Here is a 15,137-nt window from a genome sequence, read left to right as displayed (position 1 = left end):
CTGATGACATATCATGGTCGTTTTATGATTTAGTACAGAAAATGTGTCACATTCTCCTTTACCACAGTAGAAGCCTCTTCTCTGAGACAAGTTTAGGTCTGAGGTTTGAGGGTGGGAGACATGGAGAGAAATCATTAATGCAAGGCATTACAAGACAGGCAGACTGAGATAAAGTGACTGCATAGGAGAGGTCACTTACTGTAGGATGAGAGAGAACTAGTGGTGAGATAGCAGCAGCACCTCCACAGCTCAGCCCATCCTCCCCGTGACAGCGCAGCGTTACGTGCTGCCTCTCTGCTTTGTCGTCAGAGCAGCCCCAGCCTCCCGCCCGCGCACAAGTCCTCTCCGCTATGCACCAGAAAGGAGCATCCTCTTCTCTCCGCCCTCCCTCTCTTTCGTATCCTCTCTGCCTCTCTCTTGCTCTCTGTCAGTCGGCGTGTCCTCAGAATGAGGTTAGCGGCAACAGCAGCAGCAGTAGATAGAGACAGCAGAGCCACAGTTACTGCAGCAGCCAGGAGAGGCTGTCCTTCAGCCGTGCACCATCTACCGCTGCATTCACCCCTGCCCTGAGAACGCAACACTCATCCTTGTGCTCTCTCTCTGTGTCTCTCCCTCCTCCTCCCTCACCTTCTGTCCTCTTTGAATTCGTCTCTTGGATTCCTCTCCCTCCCTCTCTCTCTCTCTCTCTCTCTCTCTCTCTCTCTCTCTCTGTAGCAGTGATGGGGAAGACCACCATGTAGAGACAGAGAGGCAGCGGAGGCAACAGCAGAATAGCAGCAATGGGAAGCCACACATGGAGCGGGTCTGGACTGCAGCCGTGGTGAGCCTGAGACCGACAGGACTTGAAACCACAATCATTGCCCTTCTCAGGACCTGACCACTGGGGCTGTCCGACGCTCACCTGGATGCTCCCCAGTTGTGTTTCATCATCCCCTCCTCTCCTTGTTCTCTGCTGCTCTTTCTCCTCTTCTTCTGTTTCTTATCTTTGATGGTTTTCGGTCTCCTGATATCTGACAGTCTCTCCTGAAACAGCGACGCTGCTCATCGATTTATCGGATTTTCCCCCCTTTTTAATCTCTCTATCTGCCTACTTTACCTATAAGTGGCATTGTGTTTTTCCCTTTTTTGGTTGTTGTTGCCTGCTTGATACCATTTTGGATTTTTTGGATGAGACTGAGCTCATCTCTCTGTTGTGCAAGCTTTTTTGATTGATCTCTAAGCAATAACAAACACTAATCTAACTGACTTGACAAGCTGACATCATGGGGGACATGTCCAACAGTGATTTTTATGCCAAGAACCAAAGAAACGAGGACAACCATGCGGCGGGCTTCGGCTGCTCGCTCATGGAGCTGCGCTCGCTCATGGAGCTGCGTGGCACAGAGGCGGTGGTCAAGCTCCAGGAGGACTATGGGGGCGTAGAAGGACTGTGCAAACGATTGAAAACCTCACCCACAGAAGGTGAGTCCCCGTGCTCGTCTGTGTATGTGCTGTGTGTGTGTGTGAATATGTGTGCACTTGTGTGTATTGAATAGTGAATCTCATCTTGAGGAATGAACTCTACTACTGTATGTTAAGTGTGTCATCATAAGATTGATGGTAGATTTTTTATTGTATTTACTGTTGAATTGCATGCCAGCCCTCGTAAAGCACCTGGTGAAATGCGTAAGCACAGCATCAGAACAGCAGACAGGGGAGGGAGTCCTGTTTGAAGGCACTAATGAAAATTCTTTACAGCCAGCTAGTGTTAGACCTGTTTAATATGCATAGAAATCTCTCTGGACAGTTTAGCCCCCCCCCCCCCCCCCCCTCTCACTCCCTCTCCCCCATACAAGCCCCCACCCTCCCTTGTCATTCTCCCATCCAGTCAGCCAATCTGCCTTAGCCTTATTAAGGAGCAGGTCTCTGGGGCAACACGGTAGAGGTTTTGGCCACGTGGGACATGCTGTGGCGTCTGCAAATATGGACTGAGCATGAGTGGAATGAGAAAGCAAAAAACACAGTAATAATAAATAAATAGGATACAGGCACAGTACCTCTTCCCTATTTACAGTTGTATTTTCCGCTGAACATTTGTTCTATACAGTAATTTTTTTTATTTCTGTAGTGCAAATGCCAAATATTTTCATTTTTTTAACCCAACAGGTGAAGGTTAGTTTAGTTACATTATAACCCTATTCTTCCTTACTGAGGGGGTATTCAGGAAAAACATGAAAATTACAGTAAAGCACAGCAGAATCCCTTCATTATTATTATTTCCACATACCTCCCTGAGCTATGTCATAATATCCTCTTTAGATTATTCAAATATTTATACAAACATCTATTGTGAAAGCAGCCCAACCTTTACTTTATCTACATTTTGCATAAAAGTAGGATTTTCTGTTGCTTGATCCCCAGCTGCATTACAAAAAGCATACAAAAAACAGACTTCTCTATGGGCTTCATCTGTATATTGAATATTCATGACAGTGTTGAAATCATCTACCTCTCCTGATTGATCAGTATTCATGTAGTGTCACCTGTGTGACATCAGAGGTAACCTGTAACCTTATAGGCTGATAGTCGCAGAAGATTGTGTTCCCTGGTCTTCTCATCCAATAGCACCACTTCTAGGTCAGCTGATGGTAATATCTGTATCAAGACAACAACAGAGTAAACTAGATAAGTTCAAAGAATCTCACAAGTCTCAGAGCTGAATGAAGAGTGAATAAAGAGCAAATTAAAATGGGATGGAATAGAATTAAGGCACTGATGAACACTGAGTCAGACAGGGTTTTGGGTGCCTATTGCTCTTCACCATATTTGCCACATCAGTGTGAACGATTGCCTGCAGTGTTACAGCAATAGTGAAATTAAACTGAATTTGAACTAGCAATAAAATTATCATAAGACATAAAATTATAATTTCATTTTCCCATTCTCATGAGCTTACTGATTAGATGCACCAGCACCACATTTTATCAGAGCACTAAACAATAACCATGATCACAGCCTGCAGATTTGCAATAACACAAAAATTAAAGTAATTAAATGTGTGATGTATAAACAGGAATATTGTAATTATTAACATAGTTAGAGGTAATCTGATTTGTTGAACCTACATTTCACCAGTGCCACTGTATGTGCAACACTGACACTGAGGGGAAAAGCGCATTTTATACTTACTTATCTTAAAACTTTAAATAACAGCAAAAGCAATAAATAGTACATCAACATTTACTTTGTAGGCTGAGTTATAATTACATGATACAGCTCACTTAAAACATTTAAAATTTGCATATTAAGTGTTTGCTGGTGCATTTTTTATATTTTAATTTAAAGCTTCCACACTAACATTATTCTGGATCACAGTGCAAAATTGTAGTTCCTCTTTGTTGATATGCCCAGTGGGGAAAATAATAATCATAAAAAGAAGAAAAGAAATGAAAAAAGGTTGCTCAAAGGAGCAATTCAGAATGTATGTAAATGCAGTACTCTGCCGGCTAGATTATTCAAAACACAACTATCTCAAATGTGTGTGTGTCATTAATTATTCTGGCTTTTATTGGCTTTGAGAATACATCGCATTTTGTGCAGAACTCTGTTTGGATAAACCAGGGGTTTCCATATCATAGTTTGTCAGTGGGTGAATCCCTTTAACAAATTCTGAGGTTTTGCTTGAGATCTTGCCCCACTGCTAACAAGCAGGCTCTTCTCTCGTCCGTCTTTATGATTATTAATTGTTACAATGAATTATTTTATCTCTCACCGGAACATTTGCTAAGTCGAAATTGAGTAAAGGTAGCTGGTGCTATTTGCATTAGTGATCCCAGGTGTTTCTATGTTTATGCTGCATGGGTCCCCTTGTGTGCTGTGTGGTCGCTCCACAGAACACATGTTACCTCAGAAATATGATCATGGTAATTATCCTTGAAGGTATTCTGTATTGCTTGCTGTCATCATGTGTGGTGTGTGTAACATGTATGTGTCCCAGGGGTCTGCGTTTGATGGTTAGAGGCCCTGAGCACGGTTGACCTATTAGCCCTGTATACTGTCTCCCATACTAGCCCCTTCATATGATACTAACAGTTCATGAATAGCCGTAGCCGATTATGCGGCGTAAATGCATAATGGTTCTGGGAGTATAGAAATACAACCAGGGAAATGCATGCATGGCTGCATGCATTTGATGCAGCAGGCAGTAGACTCCTGTAGACTTCTGCATTATTACTACAGAGACTAAAACTTTAAAATTTAGGGAGGGGGGAGCAGAAAGGGGTTTATCTTGGGTCAGAGTATATGGTGTAAACTGTGTTTCCAAGCAGATTAGCTTGAGAAAACATGAGAGACTGTTATAATAGGTCCTACACTTGATACACATTATGGAAATAATAGCTAAAAAGAAAACAGAATAATGCATACAATATTATAGCTCTGGTCTGGGGAAATATATCTCTATTATTAATAATGTAAATAATTCCAGAACTAAAAGAAGCTCCCTTTACCACATTTCTTCAGGCAGTATCAATTCTTTTAAAGGTCCAGTGTGTAAGAGTTAGGGGGATCTATTAGAAGAATATGATAAATGGTATATAATACTGTATGTTTATAATGATGAATATGTTTTCATTAGTGTATAATCACTTGAACATGGGTGAACCAGTAGCTCACCTGGAGTGCATGCACCATGTACAAAGGCAGAGTTCTTACAACAGTGGCCTTTGTTTATTTCCAGCCCACAATCATGTAATAATAAAATGTATTTAAAAAAAAATCAACTATAATCACCTGAAAATAAGAACCACTGCATTTTCGTTACCTTAAAAATGGACCTGGTGAATGCCAGTCCTCTTCCATGGAGGCTGCCATGTTTATATAATATAATGTTCGTAAGTATGTTTTCATTTGTGTATAATCACCTGAAAAAAAGAATAATCATGTTTTTGTTACCTTAGAATGATCCCTATATCTAAAGATGGAGCTCCTCCGTGGAGGTGGCCATGTTGAACCTCCATATTTCTATAGAACAGACAAACCAAACACACAGCAGCTCTGGAGAGGGCATTTCGCATTTTTCACAAGTTTTGTGGTCACCATAGGTTCTCCTATGCCCTTGGAAGGGGGAGGGTGCAACAATCTCACTGTTAGATGCCAGTAAATCCTCTACACTGGACACTGGTCCTTGAAAGGTTTCATGCTCCCAGTGAAGGAACAATTTTCTAAACCCATAAAGGAGGAATGTAATACATGAATTGAAGTTAAAACTTTTAAAAGAAAAACAGCACGTAAAATTCTTTTTTTTTAGATACCTAGTGATGATAAGGGCTGGGTATCATTTTAAAAAAAATCACAGTACCAGTACCCTTCAAGTTATATTGATACCAACAGAGTACTTAACATTTTTGTTTCCACTTCATTTGATACAGATCATGTGAAACATTGCTGAAATAATATTTCTGCATTTATTTTTATTAGATGCCACAGGTATTTAGTATAGCCATACTTTTAAACATTTTGGTGGTGTCTTGATATGCTCAGTCAAATACACCACACTCGACTTTACCACACCTGAATAGGTTGTAGCTGTTGTGGTAGTGGTCAAATCACACTTTGCATTAAATGCTTGCAGTGATTGGCTGAGGGAAAAAAAACATACAAACAGTCATTTTTTTTCTAGATCAGGGTACAAAACTGGGAACTGGGTTATTTCAGTTGATACCTTAAAGGTATCAAGAATTGATACCCAGCCTCAATGCTGATGAAAGGACTTGCACATCTATTTCTATAACATGCAACAATTCTCTGTTTCAAACCCTTCAAGCTTCGCAGTAGCGTGCCTCCTTGTTCTGTATACCTGCCCCCAGGATGTAGTTACCTATGTGTTTCCTTGTAGGTGACTGTGGGGTGAAGAAGCTAGCGTTTCCCCCAGGCAGCCAGAGGGTGAATGGCATGAGTCATTCAGGGGCCAGATGGGATGTCAGGCCACAGCTAAGTTTCCAAGAAGGGATGGCAGGGAGCCGCTCGGAGTACGGCCTGCTTCTCTAGAGACTGGAGAAAAGACGGATAGTGGGTGCGCGCACAGCATAACTATTTTCTCAAGAGACCGTAGAGAGCTGCAACACATAGGTAGGAATTGTGAAAGAGTTCTCAGGGCAGAGCCGTTCCTCGAGGGTCAGGAGGATGAAGAGGTGCTTAGGGCATCGATAGTCTTTGATGTTGTCAGAAAGGGAGGGCAGGAGAGTACTTAGCGAGACCGTGCGGGAAAGGAGGAGTAAATATAGATACATGTAGAAAACACATTATATACAACGAGTCTGTCCACCTAACAAAACCGCAGTGGATTAAATATTGGAAATGAAGCAATGGATGTAAAATATGCATCTCTAAAAGCTTGTGCTAACTCTAATATATATAATACCGATCAATTCTGGGATTTTTTTTAGCTCTATACAGTATGCCTAAATAGTAGTATTATCATCCAGTGCAGAAAACCCACCAGCAAAGACTGGCCACATAGTAATAATAATATAATGCCATAGTCACCTTTTTATAACTTGCAATCCACTGTCTGCAGAGCTGCATATCAGTATGACCTCACACACCAAGCTGATGCAATGAAGTGCTGCCTCATGTATGGTGAAGAGAGATAACACTAAATGCTAATTATTACATATATAGAAATTTTTTTTCTATATAAAAGTTTTTTTTCTTTTTTAATAACTTATATTATAGTCAGTCTTGACTGAGACTGAGCTATTTTATTTCTGAACAAGTAAGAGCTCCTCAATTTCATATTCTCACCCTCACCCCTTTTCTGTCTAATATGTTTTATTTTGGCGTCTACAATATCACCCCATCTCATTTTCAGTCTTCTTGTTCCATTCGCTGTCTTTTTTGTTTTTGCATAGTTAGTGGCAAACTGTTAAGGCTTGGGTGGGCATAAAACTCACACAGTTAAATGACTACTACAAAAGAAGAGCAGCTGTGGTTAGAAAATATCCAGTTAGTACACATAAAAATGTATGAACAAAAGTTAAATATGGTTCCAATAGTGCCTTTTGCAAATGAGATGGAAATTTTTGAAAATGCTTTGTAGAAATCAGATAACACTGTGTAATCAGTAGCTTAAATCATTCCACTTTCACAGTTGGTGTTTTGCTCCCAGCTGAAACTGAAAAGCATGTTGAATTTGCTACAGGTGTTCTCCAGAGGCTAGTATGTGTTTCAGTGTTTCGAAATTGGAAGAAAAACACAATTTCTGAAGTTGAAATACTTAAAACAAAGGCTGATCTGAATTACTGCATAAAGAATAGTTCAAGATTTTGGAAATGTACTCATGTACTTCTTGCCAAAAGTTAAAGAAGAAATGTGTAATATATTTACTGTACTAAATCACAAAATGACCATGATATACTATCAGAGATCAAGGAAACATGTTTAATTGAACTACCGGCTTCTCCAACAATGCCAAAGCCAGTATTTTCTCATTGGAAATTTCCATTCTTGGCTGGAATAACTGTTTTTGTTTGCCCTTTTTACATTTATTTGAGTTAAAATGAATGCCAAATGTTCACCTAATGAGTAGGTGTCTGTCGAGATGCAGGAAATCGTTAATAATCTTCTAGAAGGAGGAGACGTTTAATGGTTAAATTCAGCAACATATTAACATATTCTGGAAATGAGTTTAGCCAGCAGTCACTGAACTCCAACTCCACAGTGTATATTTTTAGAACAGTGGGCTTTTGTTTTCAGGATAACAGGCTTAGCTTTACAATGACTTACAACAATCATAGACGACTGTATAATAAATAGGGATTCAACCTATTTAATATCTATGGCTCCAACTCACTAATTGGACTGCAGTACTTATTTATGGATGCTAGGGACTCTCCTTTAACTGAGAAGCCTCTCACCTCTCTCAGACAGTGTAAGAAATAGTCCGACATATAAACCATTATAAAATGGCAAATTGTTGTTTGTAACCTGTGTTTTTTTTTGTAAGGACTGAATGTGTTAAGTAATCCTCAGAGATACTGGTAGGTGGATTTTTTTTAACCTTTGGCCAAGGCCAGACTAGATGCTCCCCAGTTTCGGGCTCCAGCTTCTGTCGATATTTACCATGCAGTGTAAGTGGCATCAATCTTCTCATCTAACTCTCGGCAATAAAAGAAACGTATGTACATGATTTTTAAATATCAAACAGATCTTATACATGCAAACGTTAAAATGAAAAAGGGGGAAAATATTTCCTCCCACTTCACAACCCTATTATGGACGTCTTTCCATTCATCTTACCTCCTACCTCCCTGTGTCCCGCCCTACCTCTCTTTCCTGTCCCCTCCAGACCTCCTCCTCATCAACCCTTCCACCTGCCCTCACTCTCTCCCTCTACTTCCCATTCCTCTGTCTAACCACACCTTACCTTTCCTCCTTTCTCTCTCTCCTCTGCTCCCATTTCTATTTCTGTGTGCTGGTCGGTTGCTGGTATCCCAGTGGGCCAGTGTACAGCGTAGCCTAAATAGACCTGCTCTACATCTATAACCTTCATCATCTTTCTCTTCTACTCTCACTTCTTTTACTGAGTTAGTAACAATGTAACAGTGCTGGAAAAGTAGCACACCCTTTCTAAACTTCCGTTTGGCCTTAAACTACTGAAAATATTTCCAGAAAGTAGACTTGATTTTTGATAGATGTTAAAGGAGCAATATGTAATATATTTACTGTAATAAATCATAAAATGACCACGACATGTCATCAGAGGTTAAACAAATATGCTAAGCTGAAATACTGGCTTCTTTGACAGCAGTGCTACAGTCTGTGTGCTCTTCTTTTAAATTTCTATTCCAGTGTGGAATATATGTCTTTGTTTTGACCTTAGTGATTTTGTACAGTGCCTGTTTCACTTTTATTCACTTTACAGGCAGATAAAATTAGACCCAAATTACTAAATAGTTGTTTAATGGTTAAACTGACCAATATTTTACAGATTGTGTGTTTTTAGAGCAGAGGGCTTTTGCTTTCAGGATTACAATCTTAGCTCTGCAATGACAGACATGTTATAAAAGCCTAGTCAACTGACGGTGTAGGACTTGTTGTTGCTTGTCGGTGTTAAAGTATAATTTTGTGCTTGTTTTGTGCTCATATAGGTTCAGTGTCCAGGTAGCCTGCAGGGGGAGGAAGGGGTGGGGAAACACAGCTTATATGAATATTTCAAATTTGAACTGTGATGCCCATTTTGAGCACTAGAGTCTTACATTGATCACCTTTAATTCAAATTCCTTTACAATGACTTCAAGCAAGACAACAAGTATAACACAACAGTTATTTTGATATTAAGCTGATTCACCTCTAATATAGAGTGCAGTCATCTTGACAAGCAGAAAAAAAATGTCTCGCATAAATGCAGGTGACAATCAGTTGATTGAGGACAGTTGTGATTACAGCAGGTCCCCGAGGGGAATGCCCCTGCAATGCTTTTTGTGGCTGTAATGACAGGGGTGGATGGTGGCCAGACGATACATCATACACACTGACTGTATTTCTCATGGGAGGATGTTGATGATGGTGAACACTTGACTTGTTTATTCAAATATGACTCAATCCCAAACACACACCGTACAGTCCTCAAATGTCCCCACAAATGCACATACCACAGTGTCTCATATACTGTGTAAATCTATTGATCTGTTAACAGTGATTTGGATGTTTACATAATTTTTTTTTTCTTTAGGGACGTTGTCTCAATGTCAAAGACACAGTAGTCATGTATAAGTTTGTAGTTGCCAGGAAATGTAGATGGAGAACAAAAAGGAAAAAAGTGGTGGAGGTGTTGTAGAAGAAAGAGGCTGGACAAAGTATTGTCAAAAATGTTTTTTCTTGCCAGATTACAATGTATTAACTAACACTTTAACACACTAAAAATCTGTAATATATTTACTTTAATAAATCCTAAAATGACCGTGATATGTCATCAGAGATTAAGGAAACACATGACATTGAAAAGCTCACTTCACTGACAGCAATTTTACAGCCAGTGTCCTCCATTGAAATTTCTATTTCGGCCTGTAATTTGTTTAATGTTAATTACAGTTAGAATTAATGCCAAGTTCTCCGAATGAGTTTGTGTCTATTTGTTACTTGTAACAAATCATTAATTATCTTTTAGAAGGGGTAGTGTTTATAATGGTTAAATGGAGCAATATTAATGCAGTAGGGCAGACAGTCACTGAATCAAACTTCAGAGTGTGTATTTTCAGCAGTGGGCTTTTTTCAGGATAACACGCTTTGACAGACAATTGACAGTTATAAAAGGCTAATGAACTTACAGTGTAGGACTCGTTGCTTGTTACTGTCAAGTTGCAGTGTTATGCTTATTTTGCTCTCCTGCAGTGTTCCTGCAGTCTGTCTGATTTAAAAGGATTTCAGCTTATTAAATATACCATCTGTGGCTGCAACTCGCAGTTTTGACCGCAGTACCCTTTTTGGATGTGCAGTTGCAACATTTTGCTCCTACCCTTGCAGATACAGTTGTCCATCTAATATCTACATATTATTGCAGTTGCCCTTTCTAATGTCAAGACAGTGCTACTATTATGCTCCTCTTTCCTCCTACATAACTCACTCTCTGTACTGCTCCCATGATGAGGCCTTTATGAATTCTATACATAACTCAGGAAACTGTTTGACCCACGCATCTGTCATCCACTTCTTCCCACCTTCTCTCCATCCTCTCCTTCGCCCTCTATCCTCTCTGTGACTGCACAGTTTGGTTGCAACACCTCCCCTGCTCCTCCCATTTCATCTGCTTTGTTTCTCATTTTCCTTTTTTCGCCCCATCTTCTGCCTGTTTTCCTTCTAATCTTTTTTTATCCGTCCCTTGAAATAAAGTCCACATTTCAGTCTGGGTGCTTCAACATTTCTGCACATTCTCCTCTTTTAATCTCAACACTGTTCCTCCTCTTCTTCCACTCTTCCATTCTTCTCATCTGTTTGTCCCTCATCCCACCTCTCCTTCTTGCTCCCTTTCTTTTCCTCCCTCCCTCCCTGATGATCATACTTATCGCGTCCTCCAGTCGCAGCACCACGAGCGCGTTCCCTTCTGACGCAGTCTATTTAATCTCCATCCCACAAGGGATCTCTCACATGGAGCAGCCGTCTCTTTAATAAGGACAATTTCTCCTGCTCTGCAACTCCTTTCCTTCTCTCCTTCTCTCCTCTGTGCCCTCCACTCTCCTCCCCTCCCCTCCCCTAGTGACTCTGTGAAAGGGAGAGAAGAGGTAGAAAAGAGAGAGAGTGAAATAGGAGGCAGTGAAGAAAAGAGAGAGAGATGGCTCTCAGAGGACAGATTATAAATGATAGACAGCCATTTTGCTCTGTGAAGGAGCAAAACCACATCGTGGGCAGACACACACACACACACACACACAAATACACAGCACTACTCGCACAGGTGCCTCCTCTGCAGTGTAGTAGCAGTGACCTTGAGGCAGGCTTAAGCAGTGTTGTGGCACAGTGGTCAGTCACTCTACAATAGCACTCTATATTCAATATTAAGAAGATTTACCAGGGAAAGGAATGTGCTGAAGTCTTAAGAAGTAGTTCAGCTAAATGCATGTCTTTGGTGTGTCTGTAAAAAAGCCTGATTTTATTAATGGTTAATAAATGTTTCATTGATGCTTCTAGATCACTAATAAGCACTGACCATTTTGCATTGCCAGGATGTCCACACAAATATAAAATGAGGATCTTTCACCTTTCGCCTCAGTTTCTTGGTGTGCAACAAAAGTTTTTGTTACACACAGAGAAACGGAAACTAGACATGAAGGTGACAGACACGACCCGAAAAACCTGTCCAACATGTGATCTACACACTGCGTGTTTTATTGCAGTCAACTATAATTATTGATGTTACAATACAGTATACTGATTAAAAAGCAGTGCAGGTTTTGGCTTTAATTAGTCATAAAGGACCAGTCCCACAGATGATTTATACCTATCATCTTGAAAAAGCCAGAAAAACATCATGACAAATAACCTTTTTAAGAATGATTTACTGTTCCAACATTTGAATCTGCACCCTTGATAGCTTACTGTAAAAGGGCCTCCACCATTCTTCAATGACTTGTTTAGATTTGTAACTGCAGAATTGATGTCTTGATGTAAAACAGGAAGCCATGAAAGCAACCTGTGTTTTTGACAGATGTTGAAGCACCACCTAATGACACTCCCCCTCAGACACACACACACACACACACACACACACACACACACACACACACACACACATACCAGAGAGCTTCTCAGCCTCTGTGGCCCAACACTTAGTTCAGCTACAACATAGGTAACTATTACAGAGAATTTTTTTTTTTTTACAAAGAACTGTAAATTTGTTTATAGTAACTATGAAAACTCATGGCTGCTTAGCTCTGACTGCTGGCTCTATATGACTATGGCTATTTGCTATTCTGAGCGCTGCTTTGCCTCCTTACCTCCCACGTTACGCGCTATTTTGCCACAAGGCCACTCCCCCCTACAGTAGCTCTGCTGTGAACCCCCAACATACCCTGCCCACCTCCGCCTCCCTTCTGAACCCATTGCCCACTCTTCAGCATTTTTCAAAATTAAGCAGTGGCTGGTGTTAGGCTCAGACCTGGGGGTGAAGTTACACCCTTTGTATGACTTACTACAGAATATGCCTTGTTGCAAAGCAGTGTCAGTTGTTTTAATTTAGCATAATACAAAAAGATGAGCAGGTGTAGGGAAAAAAAATAATAATGGCTTGTGAACATTTCCACTGGGGCATGTTGTGAAGTGCAATCACTTCTCAGATGCTTAGGCTTTTATATCAGGGTTTGATTACTGTCTCTGGAGAAGTACACTGTGGGCTGGTTTCCCAGACAGGAATTAAACAAGGCTGTGGACTAAAACAAAATTTATATCCATTAGGTGTCCACTGAAATGCCTAGTTTAGAACAAATCTAATTTCAGTTTGAGAAATTAGCCTTGAATGTACAATTATTATTAATTATTATTGTGTAAAAACAATATTCAATATTGATTTCGCACAAGAAAACATATACCAGTTACAATAGAAAGAGAATCAGATGAGCGGTAAAACGGTTTGCAGAGGAAAAATGGCTGCAGTTATACTTTTTTTTTTTTTTACCGCACATTCAGTGTATTCATTTATTTTTTCCGTCGTTTTATTGAGGCAGTGAAAACTTTATTAAATAAATCTTGTCAGAGAGACTGTAAGACAGACAGATACATAGACACACACACATGCAGATGCTGGACATGGCCAGCAGTGAAGTCAGCTGTCCCAAGAGATGCCTGACTGAATTAAGAGGACAGATGCCAAAAACCAGACTCTACTGGCCTGCTCCCATGGAGCCTGGTGCTGACTCACAATAGTATACAGTATGTCTGCCTGTGTGAGTGTATACCATAGTGTACAGATCAGTATTCAGAAGATGTTACTGAAAATGTAATTAATAAATATAGTTGTTGTGGTAGATTTCAGATAAAACTGTAAAGCTACCTAGTGCTGAAAAAGCAACATAAGTTCTCAGTCAAATTTTACTGGAAACTAATGTTAAAGAAGCAAGGAATGTTAGGATTTGTACATTTTTTTTAAGATATCCTTGAATTTTTTAGTTGATTTGAAAAATAATCCCATTATTAGGAACTCACTAACCATAAGATTACAGATTATTGTGACAGTGTAGCCATTTCATGTCTGATTTTATGTTATTATTATCTAATCTGGTCATTATTGGGATTTTTAAGAATGAACAAGACACTGATTGACAGTTCAGTCCAGTGATTGTTCTTGTTGTGTCTACTGCCAAAATAACCTGGCTTTGAAATATTAGGTAGAATAATGCTAAATCATTCTTATCAAGGGTAGAAATTGTAGTCGTAAGATTCTCTCTCATTTTGTCATGCATGAGTGTATTGGTTGGGTAGGACAGGTTGAGGGACAGTACAGGACAGGTGGCTGTTGAACCTATGATCCACTCCACCTCATTACATTAGCCTGCCTGGAAAGTCTGTCCTCGAATAAGTGAATAGTTCAGAAATACAGTGCCAGAAACTTGACATCTCCAAATGCTTCTTGGTCCCAGGTTGCTGTCATACATCTAAATCCAGCTCTTGTCCTCTGAAATGTCCTGAATCTGAACTGGCGGCTGGAAGCCAGGAGTATGGATAGTGAGTTGACAGGCGTGGTGATGCTTTTAGCTGAATATGCAGAGTCCCGGGCTATAACCGGCTTGTTTCTCTCCATGTCAGCTCTTTTCCTGAGTTGACCTCTCTCCTCTCTCTTCTCCCGCTGTGGGGCAGAACAAGGGTGGTACCACTGCTGCCAACATAGACAGACAGCATTTCCTTCTCAAGGGCACATATTCCAAACAGTCTTGGACCAGATCCAGCCCTGCCTTGCTCAAGGGCACAAAGCAGCTATCTCTCAGCTCCGAGTTTAAACATACTGTAGAGGAAAATAATCCATGACATCCCAGCAGCAGAAAAGAGCAACAGGAACATGGATGCTGTCTTGCTCTGACTCTGAACCTTTAAGATGTGTCCTTTCATGCCTTCCCCGTTGGCATAAAGGGGGCAGAAACTAAGCCTGTTTAGTCTTGTCCAGGGGAAAAGGGATACTGACACAGAGATAGTCATACACAGGATCAAAGCATCTAAATCAGGCACCGCCTAATGTACAAACGCATCATCTCAACTTGTACAGTTCAGTTGCCTGCACATTTCTCTTGTCATGGTGTTATTGAACTATTGTAATATTATCCAGTAAATACATAGACTACAGCAGGTTTAGAGTTAAAGTTACCTTCATTTAAGAATTTTGAAGAAATATTCAAGTGTTTATTTCATAAAAAGAAAAAAAACTTACTTAAATAAAAGTACAAGGGAAAGTGTACTTAAAGTATTGAAGTAGAAGTACTTATTTTACAGAGAAATGGTTGCTATTAGGGATTTATTATTATGAAAGACTGTTAAAACAGCATGCATGTGAAAGTCACATTTCATTGTTGCATTTCAGCTGCGTCGTTGAAGTGGAGTCCTACTGTTAGGTAATTTAATTTATACCTGTTGTATTTTATAAGGTCATCAAATGTTTCTATGAAATGTAAAGTCAT

The 15,137-nt window shown here is 40.1% G+C and overlaps 1 protein-coding gene across 4 annotated transcripts in view; it reads left to right on the top strand.

The window, feature by feature from the left end:
* Nucleotides 1-313: 313 nt before the first annotated feature.
* atp2b2 (ATPase plasma membrane Ca2+ transporting 2) overlaps nt 314-15,137 on the top strand; it is an 85,305-nt gene continuing 70,481 nt past the window's right edge. For 2 of the 4 annotated variants that reach the window (XM_084736879.1, XM_084736869.1), the window contains exon 1: nt 315-1,461. In XM_084736879.1, coding sequence (XP_084593005.1) covers nt 1,263-1,461 — 199 coding nt within the window. In that variant the 5' untranslated portion in view covers nt 315-1,262. Of the gene's footprint in view, nt 1,462-15,137 lie in introns of all 4 variants that reach the window. The other 2 variants (XM_084736888.1, XM_084736896.1) reach the window with 2 other exon arrangements.

The sequence above is a fragment of the Lutjanus erythropterus genome, chromosome 2, assembly GCF_056507025.1.
Source record: "Lutjanus erythropterus isolate fLutEry1 chromosome 2, fLutEry1.hap2, whole genome shotgun sequence".
NCBI lineage: Eukaryota > Metazoa > Chordata > Actinopteri > Lutjaniformes > Lutjanidae > Lutjanus > Lutjanus erythropterus.
The sequence above is the reverse complement of the archived record's forward strand: the minus strand, read 5'-3'. Positions and strand labels throughout refer to the sequence as shown.